The sequence below is a fragment of the Equus przewalskii genome, chromosome 1, assembly GCF_037783145.1.
Source record: "Equus przewalskii isolate Varuska chromosome 1, EquPr2, whole genome shotgun sequence".
In the NCBI taxonomy this organism is placed as follows: domain Eukaryota; kingdom Metazoa; phylum Chordata; class Mammalia; order Perissodactyla; family Equidae; genus Equus; species Equus przewalskii.
The window spans coordinates 183753484-183776697 of NC_091831.1; the positions used below are offsets into that span (position 1 = coordinate 183753484).

At 38.2% G+C, this 23214-nt stretch overlaps 1 protein-coding gene across 13 annotated transcripts in view; it reads left to right on the forward strand.

Annotated features, from left to right (window-relative positions):
• The window catches only part of ATL1 (atlastin GTPase 1), an 84450-nt gene that overhangs the window by 49788 nt on the left and 11448 nt on the right, over positions 1-23214 (forward strand). For all 13 annotated transcript variants that reach the window (XM_070588835.1, XM_070588817.1, XM_070588833.1 and 10 more), the window contains 4 exons: positions 1613-1663; positions 4061-4117; positions 20609-20701; positions 21828-21966. In XM_070588835.1, coding sequence (XP_070444936.1) covers positions 1613-1663; positions 4061-4117; positions 20609-20701; positions 21828-21966 — 340 coding nt within the window. The remainder of the gene's footprint in view (positions 1-1612; positions 1664-4060; positions 4118-20608; positions 20702-21827; positions 21967-23214) is intronic.

Genomic DNA, 23214 nt, shown 5'->3' on the forward strand with positions numbered 1-23214 from the left:
CAAAATTTTGTTTTACACAGCCAGTAGAAACATTTCTAAATGTAAAAACATTTCTGTGTGTTCATAGCTTTTTAAAACAATTCATACATTTAGGAAAGTAAATGTCTTCTTATAAAGATTTTTATCTTCCTTTCCTTTTTTCTTTCTTTGTCTATTTTTAAGTATGGCTTTTGAGGTTATTGTAGGTTTGTGAATTGTCCTGAAAGTCCTTGGAGTGTTTTACCATAACCATAGAACACATAGAATAAAAGATTTTAAGACAATTTTTAGATATTTTCTCTTCACTGGAAAGAGCAAGAAGAAATAGTGGCCAAGCAGCAGACCATTAAAGAAAAGTAGGAAAGGGAGGAAGTCAGAGCTGCTGGGATGAGGGGGTCAAGGCTGACGTTGTAGCGAGTGGAGAGAATGGAGCTGGTGAACCAGGAACCCGTGCATCTGTGTGGTTAGGACGATGAGCGGGTGCTGACAGGTGATTATTTTGTAAAGGACTTTAAAATAAAAGTCATGATTATAACCTATGACTAACTAGCTTTAAAAAATATACTTCTTAAATGAATGCGCTCTTAAAATCCTGAGTTAATATCTAATTTCTTCATAATCGACAGTATAAGCCATTTACACAAGCCAATTAAAACAAGATTGACTTTGTCTTTTTAATATTTATTATTTACTATTTATATTTTGCCTGAAGACATTGAATAGTTTTACTGAAAAATCTGCTAAGTCCTCAGTAATGACTATTTTTTATTATTATCTGAGAAATGATCTGTTCTTAAATACGTACACCAAGTATACTGTTTGTATGAGTACATAAACATATAAGCATCCTTAACTTTTCTTTGAAGTTAATGAAGCAGTAATGCATACATATAAGGATGTGTATGATAATGCGTGATATTTAGAACCTAACTTCCTTCCTTATATAAATTCCTATAGAGGAGTGGAACTCTTGATAGATTTAACCAAAATAATCAATTGTGAAGAAGTCAACATAATTTTTCAAGACAAAATTTTGTTTATGGGTTATTCAGTTCTAGATTGCTATTAATTTGGTGTGCTCACTAGAATGATTATTTTAGGGGCTGGCCCCATGGCCGAGTGGTTAAGTTCATACGCTCTGCTGCAGGCGGCTCAGTGTTTTGTTGGTTCGATTCCTGGGCGCGGACATGGCACTGCTCATCAAACCACACTGAGGCAGCGTCCCACATGCCACAACTAGAAGGACCCACAATGAAGAATATACAACTATGTACCAGGGGGTTTTGGGGAGAAAAAGGAAAAAAATAAAATCTTTAAAAAAAAACCAAACAAACCAGAATGATTATTTTATTGACTAGTTGTTAAATTAGGTTTGTAAAATAATTTTAATATTATGTCTCCAGGGCAGGTGCCTATGGTATTTCTGGAACAATTTTATGATCATTGTACTGTTTATTGTCTCTCAAACTGTCTTTACTCCTCTCTCAAGGTCTTATAAATATCATGATATAAGAATATATGTGCGAGAGTTTGATTTTGTGATAAATGAGATTTAGAAAAATAGAGAATGACAAAGTAAGTGCTTAAGATGATGCTAGTTATTTTCTCATTTTGACTTTGTTTCTTAATCAAGGTATATAACTTATCCCAAAATGTTCAGGAGGATGATCTTCAGCACCTCCAGGTAACAATGTTATACTCTTTATTTACTTATACTCTTTATTTATTTATTTATTTATCGTATATACCAGATGTACAATATCTGGTAATCTTTTGAGCATGTAGAGAAGAATTTCAGGATTTTGTTGGGCCTTCTTCTACCTGGAAAACTTAGTAGTTCAGGAAGATTTAGAAACTTAACCAAGTGGAAGTTATCCTATTTCCAGGATTCTTGTTCCAATCCTGTATGGTTACGTGCTTTCTGATTCAGTTTTCAAATTCCTTTGTTTCTGTAGAGCTACTTGCTGTCAGCCCTGTATATGTGAAAATATATGGCAAGTTAGAGTGGAGAAAGAGTTTTTGATTTAAAAATGACCCAAAATGTGCAGTAGAAGTCTTACGTCAGGAGGTTAATGGCTGTTGGTGTGAGCCCAGTTGTAGGCCAGACTTTTTTCCTGTAGCCCACTTTCTGCCTGAGAACTATCGTCCATCAGCTATTTTATGATAGTCTGTAGAATTCTGTTTTAGATCTGGAAGAGACCTCAGTGACACTAATTTATCCTTCGTGTCTTATAGATGAGGAAAATTTACCTAAACTCATTGGCTAATTAGTGGTAGAGTGGGAGTAGAGCTCTGGTCATCTCACTGGGCTCAGTGCCCCTTCCACTCTCCAGGCAGCATTTAAATCTCAAATAAGTAAGAGATGAGATATTTCCTAAAGATAGTTCACTTGTCTGTGACATTCTGCTTTCTTTCAATTCATGTTATTCTTGGTTACATGGCAAGACCTGTTGTTTCTCTGATAGTTTTCCTTGGCATATTTTATAGAAAATTTTGCTTTCAATATATTATTTCATCTTGGCAATAAGAGCCATGTGTAAATTTAGCAGATAACAAAGGATGAGAGAGCAGGATAATCCATGATATTGGAAATAATTTGGAGTTCACGTCCAGCATTACTCCCAAGTATATTTCTAGTACATCACACTTGACCATTTATGACAAATAGGCAATACACCAGATAATTGTCAGGTGTTTCTTATAATAAGTACAATTACTTTTTCAGGCATGTGTCATAACCTAGCCAATTACTTTCTGAGTTAATGACATGGCACCATTCAATGCTAGTTTAAGGATTTCTTTTTTAAAAAAGGACTGATTTTGGACTTTCATATTGAGTAAGTAATCCTTTTTTGAGATCATTTAAAAATATTCCCTAAATGACAACACCTCAACCCTCATCAAAAAAGATTGTGAATTCAGGGCTGGTCTGGTGATGCAGCGGTTAAGTTCACACGTTCCACTTGGGCCGCCCAGGGTTCACCAGTTTGGATCCCGGGTATGGACATGGCACTGCATGGCAGCCATACTGTGGCAGGCGTCCCACGTATAAAGTAAAGGAAGATGGGCATGGATGTTAGCTCAGGGCCAGTCTTCCTCAGCAAAAAAAAAAAAAAAAAAAAGGCAGATTGGCAGCAGATGTTAGCTCAGGGCTGATCTTCCTCAAAACAAAAAAAAAGATTGTGAATTCAAATTATGTTAGTAGATGATTCTAATGAGAGTGTCTAATCCCTGGACAAGCTGCCTTTTAGATGTGATGTCCCACACTTCCATTTAATCACTCTCATCAGATGCCTAGTAATTCCCCTTTGCTTCCTAGATTCCCATGGCTCCCACGAGAGAGGCAGTGCAGTGCTGTGGAGCTACCCTAAAGGGGCAGGGGGAATTCTCTGTGTCAGCACTCTTCCCCAGCTCTGAGAAGCCACTGCGGCTTGTTGCTCCTGTGGATGAAGTGGCATTTCCTGTGTGCACAGAGGGAACCCTCTCAGCAGGGGCCCAATCACAGCCACCCCCTCACGTCTGTGTTCCCAAAAGCTTACATTTCTGTCAACACAAAAACTGATATGGTGCCTCTTAGTTGGGAGCAGTGAAAAATAAGAGAAGGCAGTGTATCTTTCTCTCCACTTTTTAAGCCAAGTGCCTACATGGTTTTGTAATAATCCAGGCCACTGTGCCGTTAAATTTCCTCAGGCAACAACTTTTGTAAATATATCCTATGTAGTTTATGGCTCTCTGCAAGTTCTGCTTTGAAAAGTCATTGAACATGTTTCTTTCTCCTCCATCTTCCCTAGACAAAATTGTCCTACATTCTAGATATAAAAGATGTTAGCTTTAAAGTGGAAACTTTACTTTTAAAATGTACTTTGTGTCTTTAATTTTTAAATATCCAATTACTGTAGCTCTGCTTTGTCTAATACTTAGTTCCTTAAAATGATTATTACAATGTTAATAACATAGTATTATCTTGCAGCTAGGACAAAAAATGAATGGAAGAAAGTCAAAAAGTAAAACTTTGCAGATACTGAAGTTTTCTCTGTGTGTGTGTGCGCGCGCACGCGTGTGTGTGTGATTTTCCTTCCAGCTTTTCACTGAGTACGGCAGACTGGCAATGGAGGAAACCTTCCTGAAACCATTTCAGGTGAGTGAGGGTAAAAGGCTAATAAATTCTTATTAGATTTTCCTAAGACCATAACCAGGTATTTTAATTGAGAGGGTCATATTTCTTTCTCTTTTTCTTTATTTCATTCAAGAAGTGCTTTTGAATACCTATTTAATGCTATTTGATGCAAGGAGGAGATAGAAATGGAGAAATAAAAATTTAACAAATTATTTAAAAAAAGAAATGGGAAAATAAAAAGATGAATTAGGTATTTTGGTCCCTACAGGAATATCAGCTTTTCTCCCCTGAACCCAACCCTAGAGGTGTCACAGAAACCGGAAGAAAATTGATGAATTTGTCACATATAAAAGCTAAAAACAAGCAAGACTCCTGGGACAAGAGAAGGTGGTTGCAAGCCACAGCAAAAGCTGGCTAAGCACCAGAGACAGGCTGTTAGCAAGGCAAGGTTTTTAGAGATGCCTTTTTCTTTTTTACACCCTGACCTGCATAAACCATTACCTGCTCCATTGCACTGAGGTAGGTATCAGAAGAATAGCAACCACCTCAGCCTCTGCTAGGGGTGCCGGGGTAACATCAGCGCAGTAGCTGAGCTCGGGTTGGGTAGAATAAGCAGACTATTGGCCCTTCAGTGCTCCCTCCGCCCCGCACCCCCCCTTTAATAGACCAAGAACCAGGAGACTGTAACCAAGTCAAACAGCCCTTGAAAACAGTCCTTGGAGGAGGTACAGATTAAACACTGAAGACTGTCCGCCTGAAACATGCCAGCTTCAGCCTAGGCTTTCAGGGGACCCTCAAGCTGCCCCAGAATTTAGCCCCTCCCTGCAGACACACATCACCAGCCAAGGTGAATTCTGCCTGAGAGGAATGTGAGCACACAAGGAAACTGACCAACTGAAAAAGGGCAAAGAGAATTAACGGCTCAGGTGGCAAGGAGTTTAAAATGCACTGTATTAGTGATCTATTGCTGTACAACCTGTCATCCCAGAACTGTAAGAATGTATTCTCTCACACAGCTCTGGAGGGCCAGGATCTGGAGGGGCTGAGCCTGGGTTTCTCATAGTTGTGCTCAAGATGTTGCCATGGAGACGTTCTCTAAGACTTGACCAGAGGGTCCACTTCCAGGCTCACTTAGTTGCCTGCTGGCCGGAGGCTTCAGTTCCTCCCCACGTGACCCTCCCATGGGGCTGCCTGCAGCAGGCTCTCCCAAAGCAAATGCTCTCATTGCAGGAGAGTGACCAGAGAACCTGCAACCTTTATAACCTAATCTTGGAGGAGAAGACACCATCAGTGCTGCTAAATTCTGTTGGTCATTCACCAACCCTGGTGTGATGTGGGAGGGAACTACACAGAGGATGGAGATTCCAGGAAGCAGGGACCTGGGGGCCTTCTCAGAGGCAGACGACCATAAGGCATATCAAGTATTCTTAAATAAGGGATGAATAGCTTATGCTTCCAGTAATAGAAGATTAGGTAATTTGGATTAAGCTTCTTCCTGCCAATAATCACAAAAACTTGACAGAAAATTAAAAATTTGTCTGAATGAATGAGTATTAACAAGATAGTAAAAAATTGTTGAGCCCCAAGGGAAGATGGGGGCCGATGAGGGGATAGGTATTATGTAAACACCAATCGGAAGAAAGCTAATGTGGCTACTTCGTTTACTTCAAGTGAAGTAAACTTTAAGAAAAAAGCATTACTAAAGATAAAAATGGTAGTTCTTAATAATACATGAGTTGTAAGTAAACAAATTAGTAAATATGTAAGCAAATGTAAACAAACATTGTCTATATATGAAATAAAAATTTCTAGTTTATGGTAGATAAGAAAGAACCAAAATACTGGACAAAATAGTATGTACATTTTGATCCTTATATTAAGCAGGAGGAGCATTAAAATTACCTAGAGTTTAAAAGCATTTGTGTGATAGTTAAAAGTTCAAGGGTTGCCACAAGAGTAATAGAGCTCGAGTATATTGTATCCAGGGCAGTAGAGGTGAAAATGGTATCAGAAAAGAACAAACAAATAAAACACGTAAATACTGCGATCACTCAAAGAGAACAAGAGAAAAGAAAAGGGAAGCGAGGAGAAGAGGGACAGAAAGAAAGCACAAAGCCAAGAGGTACAGAGAAGGCCTTGTGCAAGTGTGGCACGACTTCAGTAAGTGCAGATTGACGTCACCAGAGAGACCATCAGTGTTTACAAACATGAAAAACCCAACTGTATGTTATCCATAAGAAACATATGAAAACACCAGAACGTGCTCATTTGAAAACAAAGGTGTGGAAAAAGATGCAGCAGGCACATAGTGAAAGAAAGCGTGGGTATCTATATAATGTGAGACTTCAGGTCAATAAACATTAGTGAGAATAAAGAAGTTCATAATCATAAAAAGTTCACTAGGAAGATAAAAGAATTCTAAATTTTTATGTCAAATAGCCCCAAAATATATAAAGTAAACATTGCTAGAGGGGCCGGCCCAGTGGTGCAGCAGTTAAGTGTACATGTTCTGCTTCGGCTGCCTGGTTTCGCCAGTTTGGATCCCGGGTGCGGACATGGCACCACTTGGCAAGCCATGCTGTGGTGGGTGTCCCACATATAAAGTGGAGGAAGATGGGCATGGATGTTAGCTCAGGGCCAGTCTTCCTCAGCAAAAAGAGGAGGCTTGGTAGCAGATGTTAGCTCAAGGGCTAATCTTCCTCAAAAATTAGAAGAAAATTGCTAGAACCATATGAGGAAATTTATACTAACATAGCTTTCCTAACTGTTCGTAGGTCAGACAAATATTAAATTAGTAAAGATGGAGAAGATGTGAAACACAGGGCTGACGCACTTGCTTTTTTGGACGTGTATACCTAACAAACAGTACACATTGCTCTTCACCGTCAGGTGCATTTACAAAAATTTACCACATACTAAGCTACAAAGCAGGGCTCCACAAATTTCAAAAGATTAAATTGGATAATCTAGTTAAAAGTTAATAAGAAAGTGCTCATTAAAAAATGCATATTTTGGGGGCCGGCCCCATGGCCGAGTGGTTATGTTTGCGTGCTCTGCTTTGGCGGCCCAGGGTTTCGCCGGTTCGGATCCTGGGCACAGACATGGCACCGCTCATCAGGCCATGTTGAGATGGTGTCCCACATGCCACAACTTGAAGGACTGACAACTAAAAATATACAACTGTGTGCTGGGGGGATTTGGGTAGGAAAAAAGCAGGAAAAAAAAAAGAAGATTGGCAACAGTTGTTAGCTAAGGTGCCAATCTTTAAGAAAAAAAAAAACGCATGTTTTGGAAATTTAAGCACACATTTAAAAAATAATTTATGAGTCAATCAAAATCATAATAAAAAATTGAAAATACTGAGAACTGAATGCTTTAAAAAATCATGCATGTTGAAAATTAAATGTTATAATGAAAATAGTGCTTGGAGGAAAAAAATATAGCCCTAAATGTTTATATTAGGAAACAAGGCAGAAAATTAGCGATGTAAGCACAAATTAAGAGAAAAAAACAACAGAAGAACCCTAAAGAAAATAAAAGAAAAAAGTTAGATAAGAGCTACATGCTTCAAGATGGATCAATCTTAGGAACATAACATGAAGTGAAAGCTAGTTATCTCTGAAAGACTATGTATAGTATGATGGCATTTTTAATATAGTTCAGAAATGAGCTGAACTAAACTAAATGGCATATTGTTTAAGAATACATATATATATGTCATAAAACTATATTGAAGGCAAAATTTAGGACAGTGGTTAACATGTATGTCACATATGTTATTTTGCAGTTGTCATAAAATGTTTAATCTTTAAAAAAATCAATGGTATGTCTCAAAACCAGCAATTACCAACTAGCAAATGTAAGTTTTTTAAAAAGGATAACATTCACAATAGCAAGTAAAAAAAAGCTTTGGCAATTAGCTACCAAAATATAAGACCTTTATGGAGAAGGATTCAAAGCTCTATTAAAGATCATAAAGGAAAATTTATATAACACAGATAAAATGTGACTCCAGATGGGATGATTTAATGTCGTAGAGAATTTAATTCTCCCCAAGTTAATCAATAAACTCAGTGCAGTTTTGATTAAAATTACAGCAGGACTTTTTTTTGAGAAATCTGACACATTTTTCTGTGACTTACATGGAAGAATTAAGTTCTGTTTTGATTTGTCAGTTTTTAAAAAGGAAATCCAAACTGGAGGACTAAACACAAACTAGAAAACCATAAGAATGAAAGTGGCATGGTTCTACAGATACAAGAAAAAAGCCCAATGGAACGAAACAGTTCAAATATGTCCCTGTATACCTGGAAACCGGGTATTCAATAAAGGTGGTGTCATAAACCAGTGAGAAATGGATGGATTAATAGCTGGGGTTTGGAAAAACTGTCACTGTTTGAAGAAAAAGTTGGATTTTTACTAAACACCACATCTAGAAGTGAGCTCCAATTGGATTAAAGAATCAAGTATGAAAGTTAAAACTATAAAGCTAATAGAAGACAATACTGGAGAATTTCCTTCTGAACTGGGGTGAAGAAACATTTATTTACTAAGACTCCCCAAAATAAACCATGGTGTGAAAAATTGGTGGATATTACTACATCAAAATAGCATATTTCTGTTTATCAGATGACTCTACAAGCAAAGTGAGGGGGTGGTAGTAGATAGGGACAATGTCAAAAGTCAACAAGGGATTAATATATAGAATATATAAGGAAGTTTTGCAAATAAGTGAGACTTGGACACCAGTCAACAATCAGCAAAGGAACCACTGCACAGCTATTAGAATGGACAGATTCCAGGGCACTGACAACACCACAGGCTCCACAAATGAGGATGTGGAGCAGCAGGAGTTCTCAGTAACTGCTGGTGGGGATGCAAATAGTACAGCCACTTTGGAAGACACTTTGGTGGTTTCTTACAAAACTAAACATACTCTTACCATATGATCCAGCAGTCATGCTCCTTGGTACTTACTCAAAGGAGTTGAAAACTTAGATCCACACAAAAACCTGCTCACGGATGTTTTTAGCAGCTTTATTCATAATTGCCAAGACTTGCAAGCAACCAAGATGTCCTTCAGTAGATGAATGGGTAACTATGTGATACATCCATATCTGATACATCCAGATGATGGAATATTATTCAGTGCTAAAAAGAAATGAGCAGTCAAGCCATAAAAAGACATGGAAGGAAACTTAAATGCAAAGGGAGCCAATCTGAAAAGCCTACATTCTGTATGATTCCAACTATATGACATTCTGGAAAAGGCAAAACTATGGGACAGTTAAAGATCAGTGGTTGGTGGGTATAGGGGGAGCAAGGGGCAGAGAAATGCATAAGCAGAGCACAGAGGATTTTTTGAGCAGTAAAAATACTCTGTATGATACCATAATGATGGATGTATGTCATATATGTCGTTATATATTGGTCCAAACCCATAGAATGTACAACACTAAGAGTGAACCCTAAGGCAAACTGTGGACTGTGAGTGATTATGATGAGTCATTGTAGATTCATTCTTGGTAAAAAATGTACCATTCTGGTGAGTGATGTTGATAATAGGGGAGTCTGTGTGGAGGAGCAGGTGGTATATGGCAAATCTCTGTACCTCTGTACTTTTCTCTCAATTTTATTGTAAACCTAAAATTGCTCTACAAAAATAGTCTCAAAAAACACATTCAAAAATGATAAACAGAACTTAATTTAAAAAATAGGCAAAGGATATACAGTCACATGTCACTTAATGACGAGGATACATTCTGGGAAATGTGTCATTAGGCGATTTCCTCATTATGCAAACATCATAGACTGTACTTAGACAAACCCAGACGGTATAGCCTACCACACACCTAAGCTCCACACCATTGGATTATGCCGTCTGTCGTTGACCAAAACGACATTATGCAGTCATTATGCAGTGCCTGACTGTATAGACAGTTCACAGAAAGGAAACCTGAATGACTAACATATTTTTGAAGGGATGTCAACTCTAATTGATAATCAGATAAAAATTAAAACAATGACATATCACTTTACACTCATTAGACAGGCAAAAAGTACAACACAAGGATAATACCAAGTGAGAGCTAGGATTTGGTAGATGGGAGCTCTCAGGCCCTGCTGGTAAAAGTGCAGATTGGAGCAGCCATTCTGTGGAACAGGGGAAACATTCCAGGATCTTCACTATAGCATTATGGAGTGGTAGTGGCAGGAAGTTGGAGGCTACTTAGGTGCCCATCACTGGAAGATGGGTACAGAAAGTAAGGTAAAAAGCATACTGTGGGGAGTTTTGCAACATCCAAAGGCAATGAACCTGAAGTGTATGGGGGCATGAATAGACTGTTAAAATTCATACTGAATTAAGTAGGAAAAAAGTTTATCTATAACACAATACTATTTATGATTATTTAAAACACTTTATGTACACAAGATAATGTACATTAGAATGGGTCTGGTTGAAGGCAGACAGTTGAGGAATGGGAGTGAGGATCTGGGAAAAATATGATGAAGCAAGAAAGAGGCCTTTGGGTGGAGAAATTGATGGTATGCTGTAAGTGCAGGAGTATGAATCTCTCCCTGAGGTCTGGGGAAGGTGGTGGGAGAGGAGTCGAAGTGGAATAACCAGATCCTGTTTGCAATCTTCTGTATGGCTTATAATACTTACTAGGCTTTGTCTTTTTTTTAAGTTATTTAATCATTTGTCAGGTTGATAGTTGAAGTGTTGTATGGTAATTAGGCTATTTGCTTTGATTTTTCTCTTCTCTGAACTTGTTACTCAGGACCCGTTGGCATAGACGGGGGAACTCCACTATAAATTTTAGAGAGGAATTTTGTCTTACCAGCAGGTGTCACTGCTTCTTACACTTTGCCAGATCTACTAAAACCAAAAGAGGTCAACGAATGCTCTGATAATAGTAGATAGGTAGGTAGATAGAGTGATAGAAAAAACTTTGAGATCATCATTTGTTGGCATGAAATGTTAGAGAAAGGACAAAGCTTTGCCTGAATGAGTCAACAATGACTCCTAAACAGATTTGGACTTATAAATCTAAGTATCTGAAATTGAAATAAGAAACTTAGTAAGTAGCAAAAGTGGCTTCCAAAGCTATTTAATAGTGTTTAAAATTAAAGCTACCAAATTCAAAACAAAACATACTACACATCATGAAATTAAAAGATAAAATGCAAATATATATTTCAAATCTCAGAACATTTAAAATATTAGCAAAATAATTCACATTTAAATTAGAAAAAGCATAGAGAGAAAAAATTCCAGAATAAAATAACTTACATAAAAGTTCAATTAATTCAGCAAGGTTTTTTTTAGCAGGTCACCACTTTTATCCTCATCCTCCGTCTGAGAAGATAGCAGCTTTATTTATTCAGATAAAATTGTGGCAAAATTTTAAACATTGCCTGAGAAAGTAAGGTGAGGGATAATGAAATATAGAAAATAATTTTTTCTACAAAGAATCCTAAAATTTATATGGAACATCAAAAGACCCTCAATAGCTAAAGGAATCCTGAGGAAAAAGAACAAAGCTGGAGTTATCACACTCCCTGATTTCAAAATATACTACGAAGCTATAGTAACCAAAACAGCATGGTACTAGCATAAAAACAGACACACAGATCAATGGAACAGAATTGAGAGCCCGGAAAGAAACCCACACATATATGGATAGCTAATTTTTGACAAGGGAGCCAAGAGCATACAATGGAGAAAGGAGAGTCTCTTCAATAAACGGTGTTGGGAAAACTGGACAGCCACATGCAAAAGAATGAAAGTATACCATTATCGTACCCCAAGCACAAAAATCAACTCAAAATGGATTAAAGACTTGAATGTAAGACCTGAAACCATGAAACTTCTAGAAGAAAACATAGGCAGTATGCTCTTTGACATTGGTCTTAGCATATTTTCAAGAGCCATGTCTGACCGGGCATGGGAAACAAAAGAAAAAATAAACGAATGGGACTACATCAAACTAAAAAGCTTCTGCACAGCAAAGGAAACCATCAACAAAATGAAAAGACAACCTAACAATTGGGAGAAGATATTTGCAAACCATATATCAGATAAGGGGTTAATATCCAAAATATACAAAGAACTCATACATGTCAACAACAAAAAAACCAACAACCCAATTAAAAAATGAGCAAAAGATCTGAACAGAGATTTCCCCAAAGAATGTAAATGGATGGCCAACAGGCACATGAAAAGATGTTCAACGTCATTAGCTATCAGGGAAATGCAAATCAAAACTACAATGAAAGATCACCTCACTCCCATCAGAATGGCTATAATTAACAAGACAGGAAACAGCAAGTGTTGGAGAGGATGTGGAGAGAAGGGAACCCTTGTTCACTGCTGGTGGGAGTGCAAACTGGTGCACCCACTATGGAAAGCAGTATGGAGTTTCCTCAGAAAATTAAGAATAGATCTACCATATGATCCAGCTATTCCACCGCTGGGTATTTATCCAAAGAACTTGAAAACACAAATGCATAAAGATAACATGCACTCCTGTGTTCATTGCAGCCTTATTCACAATACCCAAGACTTGGGAGCAACGTAGGTGCCCATCAAGGGACGAATGGATAAAGAAGATGTAGTATATATACACAATGGACTACTACTCAACTGTAAGACAAGATGAAATCCAGCCTTTTGTGACAACATGGATGCCCCTTGAGGGTATTATGCTGAGTGAAATAAGTCAGAGGGAGAAAGTCAAATACCATATGATGTCACTCATAAGTAGAAGATAAAAACAATGACAGACAAACACATAGCAACAGAGATTGGATTGGTGGTTACCGGAGGGGAAGGGGGAGCGAGGAGAGTGAAACGGGTGGTTAGGCACATGTGTGGTGATGGATCGTAATTAGTCTTTGGGTGGTGAACATGATGTAATCTACACAGAAATTGAAATATATTACGATATACACCTGAAAGTTATATAATGTTATAATCCAATGTTACTGCAATAAAAAAATATTTAAAATTTTAAAAACACAAGATCAAAGAAAAAATAAAATAATTTGTTCTAAACTAATAATTTCACAAATTTAAAATAGAAGAATTCTTAACTCTGAAACAGAGTGAAATTATAAATAATAAGCGAGGTGTATCTGAGGCAGTAAAAGTGAGGGCATTTAGCCAATGGAATGAATAGCTGAATTAACAGATTAATTTGATTCTTAAATCAAGTCAATTTATATCAAGCAAACAAAATATCTGTCATTGTATTTAATAACTATTTTTAAAAAGAGAACTAAAAGCTAAGTGAATTCAGTTTAAAAGCAAAAGCAAAGTTTAGCTAACGGTGTGTTGGTAAATATTTACCGCAGGCTGCGGGGGAGGGAGGAGGAGGGTCTGGTCTGGAGCGTTTGCTGGTTTCTGTGGTGTAAATACTTTTACCACGGCCAATTTCAAGCTACTAACATGATGTCAGCTGACTTGTAAGATTCCTCAAATTTTAACCACTGTTCTTTGCAAGCTTATAAGAGCTAGTTCTGAACTACTTAGCACACTGAGGAAGTTTAATCCATATTAAGACATAGTATGCCGTTCTCTATGTGACATTACTTGTTTTGCTCACTATGAGCTCCTGAATCTTAACTATAATAATCCAGCAGTAGCTACAATCATCCATGTAATTTTCTATAAAAACAACTAAGTTCCTTGGGTTCTCTACCTTAGGACTTCAACAGATTTGGTTGAGAATGACTCAGTACATTTGCATTAATTTAAATGTGATTGTATGTAATACCAATGCAGATTTTACGAGGACTTTGGATAATAATTTCCAATTTGCTTTAAGAAATTCATGAAAATATCTTGTCAGGTGTGGTAGGAGACTTCTCTCTATTTGGGTCTATGAATTTTTCTTCCGTGGTCATTTGGACTTGGGTAAGCCATACCTGGCCCCACATTGCTCTGCACTGAGATGATTACATCCTTGGGTCAGGATCCTTAGTACTAATTATGGGAATTTTTTGGATTGTTAAATATTATCTGAAGTTCATTTTAAATGGAGTTTAATTTACAGACTGTTTTTCAACACCAAGAGAGGCTGTCTTCCTCCAATTCTCTCTGCTGGACGATTGGCCACTAGCTACCTGCTCCCCCAAGAAAGGCTTAGTTCCCATTTGTGTGGCTCTGCAGCTTTTTCTGTGTGTGCTTGTCACTCCTGTCCTCTCAGTTCTGCTGGGCTGTGGTGGTGGAGAGGGTTTTACTTGTTCTGCGAGGTTGTGATAACAGTGAATTTACTTTGGGTCTGAGCTGAAAATGAATTCCTCAGTTTGCTGGAAATTGGGCTCTAAGATGCCTGTGTATTATGCCATTAAGTGTGCCCTTTGGCTGTGGCAGCCCAGGAGTTTAGTGTTTAACCATTTCATGTCCTCTAATTATATGGACTACTAAAGTATGGTCTCATCATTCACTCAAGCCAACTTCTTAGATGTCAAACATTTCCAAGTTGCATTTCTACATGGCAGGTGTGTTTATAGGCCAGTCTGCAAAAGCCTATTTAATCTATAGCAAGCTTAAATACTAGCCATGATATTCGTGAACCCTGGTTCCTTTAAGCCAAAGCTCTGTTTTATCCAATTATTCCTGGACCTCTCTGAGGCGTGGAGCCCTGAGACAGATAGATGGGTGTGCTGGCAGTATTTAGGTTGTGTGGCTAGCAGAGAAGAGATGGATTTTCATGAGATCTGCAGCCTTGGTGATAGACACAGAGCAAGGTTTTTTAAGCACCTGAATTAAAATTACCTTGGGAGCCTATTAGTTTAAATTTCTGAGCTATACCCCAGTTTTATTGAATCAACTCTGTGTTGGGACCAGGGAATTGGCACTCTCCAGGTCATTCTTAAGCACTCAGCATTTGAGGACTGAATTAGCAACTGAGCACACCCTGGCAGAGGGCTTGTATGGTACAGGAGGCTCTGGTAACAGAGAGATGGGGTGCCATTTCTGTAAACAGGTGGTTAGTAGACTAAGGTCTGCATGTAATAGCAAAATAAGAAGGATAAACCCTAAAACACTTTCCTGCACACAAGCTTGAACCTCTTCTCTCAGAAGCCGTATTTCATTCTTGAGTGTGTGTTTTAGGACTGTTCACTTCTATTCTCTTCTCTTTCATCTCCTCAGTATTAAGTACTCTGCCTTCTGGATTAGTGAATTCATCCCAGTTTTCTCCCATAGCATTTTCACTAACCATTTTCATACACTGAAAGGCCCACTAACACCATAGGCCTTAGAAATACATTTGAGTCAGGGCCTGCCTGGTGGCGCAGCAGTTAAGTGCACACATTCTGCTTCGGCGGCCTAGGGTTCACCAGTTTGGATCCTGGGTGCGGACATGGCACTGCTTGGCAAATCGTGCTGTGGTAGGCGTCCCATATATAAAGTAGAGGAAGATGGGCACTAACATTAGCTCAGGGCCAGTCTTCCTCAGCAAAAAGAGGAGGATTGGCAGCAGATGTTAGCTCAGGGCTAATCTTCCTCAAAAAAATAAATAAATAAAAGAAATAGTTTTGACTCAACACACACATACGTGCGCTCAAGCAAACACACAAACACGCAGTAACTGTGTGAGGTAATGGATGTGTTACTTCTGTGTATGTATCACAATCTGTGTATGTATTACATCATCACATTGTAGACCTTAAACTTACCCAATGTTATATGTCAATTGTATCTCAGTAAAGCTGGGGAAAAAAGATTTGAATCCTCTTTGTGAGATAAAGGTGAAACTCAATTCTTCATGTTCCTTTTGGTAGAGATGTAATTATCAGTAAGCAGATCAATCCATACCAGTTTTGAGGTTAATCTGAAGATTGCTGGAAAATAACAGTAGAGGAAGCGTATAATAATGTAATATTATAAACCTTCTGTTTCTTCACAATTTCTCGTTCAAATTGGGCCTACATATGAAAAACTAGGAATTATTTTACTCTAGTTTCTTAATTATGTTTAAGGACCTTTTATTTCCATGATTTACGAATGTTCATCTACAGAATACATTCTTTGATAGTGATTTCAGCTACTTTGAAACACAACATCCTTCGTCAAATATCTGTGACGACTGTAACTGCCAAGTCATAGCAGAGAAATCCATGACTTCACTGAGAGAATGGGAAGCTATTGTTTGTCTGCTTGGTCTGTAAATCAAAGGAAAAGGACAGCTGTCTGGGAAAGCCCCCCTTACCCCGTGTTCTGTCCAGAGAGCAGTGTGGTCTGAGAGCTGCCTGAATTAGAATGAGTATTCCTCTGGCTGCATAGAATGAGGTCAGTGAGGAGACCAGGACTCTCCCACCGTCCTCATGGAGGTACAGAATTGTCCAGAGGACCTACATACCCAGAACAATTCATTGAGCAGTTGTTTTGTGCCAGACGCTGTGCTAAGTATGTTTCTTACATTATTCAAGTAAATGTTCATTATCTTTATATAAACAAGTAATGTTGTTACTCCTTTATTTTGTTTCTCTTTTTTAACTGATGAGGAAATACTGAGGCATAGAGTAGTTAAGAAACTTGTCCCTGGTCACATATGTCTGCGAGTTGCAGAGCTGGCCTTCAGCCTAGGCCTCAGGCTCAAGGCCCTCGTGCCTCACTACTATCCTATAGGGCCTCTCCTCCTCCTCCTATTCCTAGGCACGCATTGAGCTATATCTTCTGGTCTTTCATTTGAATATGCACATCCCATCTCACAGACTAAATTATAAATACCCTAAAAGCAGGAGCTCTGTAATTTACCTTTTTTAGTCTAGAGCACCTGCTTTTTATACAGCAGATTTTCTGTTAATGTCTGAGGCTGTCCCCGATTGGTTGGCTTCCAGTGGGCTGTTGATTGAAGTGAGTTGTTACTTAATCAGCTGGGTTTAAAACAAGTTCTAGGGTTTACTTGCTACCTGCAACTGAAATTAGAATGGAAATTGACTGATTAAACAGATTAAGAACGAGTTTGGGTATTTACTGACTCCATGGCTCTAGAACAGTTAGTCTTTTCCTGGGAGCTTAGGAGTATTTTTACATATTCATGATGGATGTGCACATAAATTTAGCATTATATTTCAGCTAACATTATTTCGTACAAGCTTTTTATGCTGGCATGTATTGATGCATTCCACATATTTGTAATATTAATAACTATGTAATATTTTACCATATGAATATGCCATAATTTGTATTGCCGTTTCCAAGTGTTGAGCATTTGGATTTTTTTTTTTCGATTTTTCATTATTGCTCGTAGTAATGCTATAACACTCCTTTTGAATAATTTCCTAAAGGATCTAGTCTCCAAAGGGAAGTTCACAAAGGTTATAATGTTTTTCATGATTAAAAAATTTTATGATCAGTTGTAGGATATGCACAGCATAGTCCATCATTTGCCCCAGTGCTTGACTGGATTTAATTCATTAAAAAAGGTATTTATGACTTCAAATATTTTTATCTGAACAAATTAGGATAGTTTATATTCTTGATTTCTGTCTCTACCTGTATGTGTGAACAGATCATTCAGCAGGGTGGAAAAACTTAAGGCTTTTGAAATAAGGACTGAGATTCATAGAATTCCATGCATGATAAATGGAAAGCATGCCAATTATCTTGGGAGGGGCTGGGGCCAGCGGGTGTGCTGTGGCTGGCTCATGCCAGCTCCTGAGAGCTAATTAGTAAATATTCAGGAATTATATTAGCTTGAAATCGGCCATGGTGGGCATATTTACACAACAGAAATGGTCAAATACTACAAATCAAGGCACTTTGTTGTTGTGGGAGAGCCAGTTTAACAGCACATCGCTGGATGGGAGAGAAGCATTAGGCAGAGAAGCTGGGAACTTGACACTATAGAGAGATAGAGTGTAGATTGCTAATTTGAAAAAATAAGACTTTGTATTTGATCCTGTTCTACACATGGTTCTCATTATGTCAACTTGGGAAGATGCCCAGTGAAAAAGACCAAGAAATGAGACTAAAACCTCCCAAGAAAAATGCCAAAGATAGCCAAATCCACATACTTGGTTTCATTTATCCTGGTTCATGAACCTCTGTTTTGCAAAAGTTGCATCCTAGCTAACCTCTGTTTTCAAAAGACGTGTTTTAGGTAGAAATGTTCTGAATACAAATTGTATTTATTTTGACAAAAATGAGCATCTGTTTAAAGATAGTGAACTATTTAAAGATAGTGGATATGGGTATTTTTAAATTGTCATTTTCACAAGACTCTCTCCTCTCCCCACAAGAATCCAAAAAACCAAAGAAAAGAGGAGAGGCTTCACCTTAGTGAAACAAGAAATATCCATAATGCAGACTAAGATGTGTCCCTGTTTAAGGAAGGAGGATGTGAGCCCAGGATTTAAATCCAACAAGATTGGCTTTTGAGAATAAAGAGCACAAACTGTTATCGACATGTAAGAACGCAAAGAACATTGTCCCATGCACCATTGATGAGAAATCTACTGAAGAATGAGTTTCAGGCCACCAAAGAGGACCTAACTTCACCGAAGGAGGGAGAATCATATCCTGTGTGCCTCCGGATGAAAGAAGACTCTGCTTCCTGTAGTCTTGCCAGAGAAATAAACCCTGAGTCATATTAAGTCTCTGTATCCAGCTGCCAATCTGCAGGAAATCCAGTGGACAAAAGAACGAGTGAACTGCCCCATGAGTCAACAGGGTCCAGGCCAGGGGAAACCAGATCAGATTCCTAGGTTCTTCAACAGATCAGCTAAAAAGGATGGAAAAGCAAACTGTCGATTAAAAGAGAATGAAGAGACATAGCAACAGATTTTAATGGGCCAGGACTAAAAGATTCATTTAGAAACTCAGAAGATATAAATTGTTAGAAAGATCATTTAAAGATAGCTAATTTCGTAAAAATCATTCTGATTTTTTCTCAATTTCTTACATTTTTTCAGAAACTAAAATTTGAAGTATCTCTAACTTATAAAAACATGCTTTACTCAGCTCTCAGATCATAAACTTCATGTTTTATACTTCAGTTTGAGGCAGTGCAGCAGGGATGTTGAAGTAAGACCCAAGTTTTTACATGCTAGCTCTGCCATCTCTGGCCATGTGCCTTTGGACAGGTTACTTAGTGTCAAGGTAGGGGGGTGGGGTGTGGAGGTGAGTTTTATATATCTCTTCTGAAAAGAACAATTAATTGTAACCTGTCTCTTTGGGCTGTTGCAGGAATACATGGAATATCCTGTGTACAATTCCTGGTATTGTGGTTGGCTTACAATAAGCACTTAATAAATGAATGAAAGCTACCGTTACTTTGGTTTCAGTAGGTCTGAGGTGGGCTCCAAGAATTCTGTACTTTTCAAAGCCTCCCAAGTGATTCTAATGATTGTTCTAACCTGGGAAACACAGTCTCTGATAAAATCCTGGATGTGAACAAATATTCAGCTTCACGGACGGTTATCAGTGTGTTTCTTAGAATAGTAGAAAAACATGAAAACATCCAGGAGAGTGGCAGAATAAAGCACAGTCTGTCCAGGTGCTAATATGTTGTGTGGCCATCAAGTCACCGTCAGATAGCTAATGTGGCACCAACTGTGCCGGGAGCTGTTCTGGAGGCGTTACGTTTGTCATCTCATCTAGTGGTCCTGTGAGGCGGCTCCATTATCGTCCCTTTCTGACAGATGACGAGACTTCAAATGGACACGACTTTAAGCATAAGAAGGGGTGAAGCTGAAACATTTCTAAACTAGTAATAATAAAAAAATTTATAATAAAAAAATTTGGCCTTGTTAGAGGAAAGGCTGAATTCATTTTCTAACAGAAAATATTTCAAAATCGTCATAGGAAGAAGTGATCAAAACATTTACAGTCAAAAACTGTAGAAAAAAAGTATTACAAAAGTTTGTTAGTTATTTTTCTGGGCTTGTGTGTGTGTGTTTGTGATATTTGTCAGCTTTTTTGAATTTGTAATTTGTTATTTTTCTAATTCTAAATAAGTATTCACTTTCAAGCCCAGTTTGTATTCTTTTTCTCATTGAGCCCTCCCCCTTACTGACTGTCTTAGCTTTAGGCCCCACAAAACCTGGGTTTCTCCCCCCCCCCAACCCCGCTCTGCATCCCTTGGGTGCATAATGAGAGCCCCTGGAGAAGAGACTGGGGCAAATGTAAGAGAGGAAAAATATTTGAAGAGATGACAGAAGAAAACTTTCCTCAAATAAAGCATGAATCTTCATAAAAAGCTATGTGAACACTGCACCTCACCAAGAGATGAGACCCACAGATGTCCTCACACGGACCGAATGGCACTATGTAACTAACTAGAATTGGTTTCAAACTCAGTGGAAACAGGCAGGATGACCTCACACTGGAGGGGCTGCTCAGAAACGTTCAGAGGCTTTATGCTTGCTTTTTAATTCCGCGATGTGGTAAAGAACACTGTTCAAATGACAACGACATCATTTAGTTGGTTTCAATAAAAAGCAGAGGGAGGCAATTTAGAGTGCCCTTATCAATCCTTTCTTCTTATCATTTCTTAGAGTCTGATATTTCTTGTTCGAGACTGGAGTTTCCCATACGAATTTTCATATGGATCTGACGGTGGCTCCAAATTCTTGGAAAAACGCCTCAAGGTTTGTTACATATTTAGGTGCATGAAATTTCACCAATATTAGTAATCTGGAATTATTTTTGTTGAATGATTTGCTAACTAGATACTCAGTAGCCACAATCCCTTTTGACCCTCACAGTATCTCTATGAACAAACTAAGATTGATATTTACTAAAATGCTTTCAGAGTTACAATTTTAAATATTATCAGTAATTATGATACAGATAAAGAGTTCTTTTGTAGATATCTATAAAAGAATGATTTATCCGTAAAGATAAAACTTTTAATTTGAAGAATTAAATCAGTTCCAGACTGACAGTGCAAATATCTGGATTCATGTTTTAGTAGAGTAGTTTAAAGTCAATTTAACAGAAATGACTAATTTTGAAATCCCCAAAGTCAGTCTTAGAACATTTGCTAGTAGTTCACAGAAAGCGAAAGTAGGAGACTTTCCATTTTCTTTGTCATGATAGTTCAATATTGAATAAATTGTTTACCGTGAACACATATCACAAAAATACCTACTGAGAAATCAGAAAAAAAATCAAGATTAAAAAAAGTTCTTTGATAATCAGGATCTCTGAGTGGACCTTTTCAGGCTTCTAGTCACTTTTAGGGTAGTTTGTCTGTACTATTAACTGTCAAATGCATGTGGGAAAAAAGGGGCAGTTTAGCTCATAAATAAGCAGCAGGCTGTTCAGATGCCTTTCTAGAATTTAAATGTACACCTACCAGGTGACAAGGGGCTGTCTTGAGTCTTGTCTTGAGTCATTCCTGAAAAGAAAGTAGGAATATCTTATGACCTGCTCATGTCCCTGTGAGTACTTTGAATTAAAATTTGAATTTGTAGGAACTAGCTAGATAAAACCCCACTAGTTTGTACTACAAAATGGGAAGGCCTATGTGAGTTCGTGTGAGAGTGGGCCTTTGGTAATTGCAATGGCAACGCCACATGTGTGCTGGGTGCTGAGATACGGCTGGGTGGCGCCTTCACTCAAGACCTTTATCCTTCCTTCAGTGTCAGCCCTGTCGTGTCGTTTTCATCATTGTGGGACCAGACCGAGATAGCAAGTATAAGATGCTGCAGAGTTCTTTTGGAGTTCGATTAAAGTTGAAAGTAGTTTAAACTTCAGAATGATTTCCTGCAGGTCTCAGGGAACCAGCATGAAGAACTACAGAATGTTCGAAAGCACATCCATTCCTGTTTCACCAAAATTTCCTGTTTTCTGCTACCTCATCCTGGCTTAAAAGTGGCTACCAATCCAAACTTCGATGGAAAACTGAAAGGTTTGTCTGTCTTTTAATGAATATGTTTACATCACTTAGTCTGATTATAAAAATGTCATTTTATCCACTGGGCTTATGGCTGCTGCTTTAGTTTCTCCCCTGATGTGGGGCTGATGATTGGAAATTGTCAGGAGGTTGGGAATCCTGGGCTGGTGCTGCAGCGGCTCCTTGGAGAACTGTGGGGTTCTGTGGGTGCCACTGAACTGACGAGACAAGAGGCCAAGTCCTGTGGCCACCCGTGGCCGTGCCTCACCCTCACAGAGGCCCCTGCTCACTCTGTGCACTGAGAGATGCTCCTCAATATCTTCCTGTGTAGTTTTCCTTATTTACCTTAAAGGGAAAAAATAGATGTCTCTGTTATTGGAATGTTGTGTTAAGTTATATAATTAGAGATTGAAAGAAATATTGCATAGTACTGAATTCAAGCTCTTTAGAACTGCTACTAAAGAATTTAATTATAAATTATTAAAAGCTTCACTAAAAGGAAATTGTCTTCTGGATGAGGACCAGTTTCTAAGAAAACAAAAAGCACTATTGTGTTTTTCAAACAGTATATACTCATAGTATGTGATTCTCTCTTAAACAGAGGCAGGGCTGACGTTTAAGGTTCCAAAGACCCTCAACTTATTGAAAAAAGGGGCGAGGGGTAGAGGTAGGGGTCTGGGAACCGAAGTTCATCTTCCTTGATAGACAGTCAGCAGGTTTTTAGATGTTGGCTCGTAGTTAACGACGTAACACAGGCGTTTCTGACTGTCACTGTGGGCCTGGTATTGAGTGCACACTGCCTTCAGACACTTGCTCCGTTTCCTGTGACCTCTCTGCATTGTACCAGGGCTGCTGAGACAGCAACATAATAAGCTTTTCTGCACAGCTGTTCTCAAAGGGCTTTAAAATGACTTTAAAAAAAAGACAGTATAACTTGTATCCAGTTTTATGGAACTAGTAGGTTTGTAAAGCAAACCTGTTTTTCCCTCTATCTCCATTGTGTTTACTCCCAGATACCTTATATTTAACTATGGCAGTTTAGTATCATAAATAGAGTCCCAAATTCCTCAATCATCAGCATTGTTTTTATGCATGTTTTAAATTATCTTACCTTTAAATAACAGGATAGCAGTAGGCACATATTAATGCATGGGTTCCAGGATCCTACAATTTCATCGTCACTTAGGAATTCCAAGCCGCTAAGTGAGCACACAAGCCTTTTGATACAGTGCAATCACCCAATGCTTCAGTGTGTTTGAATAA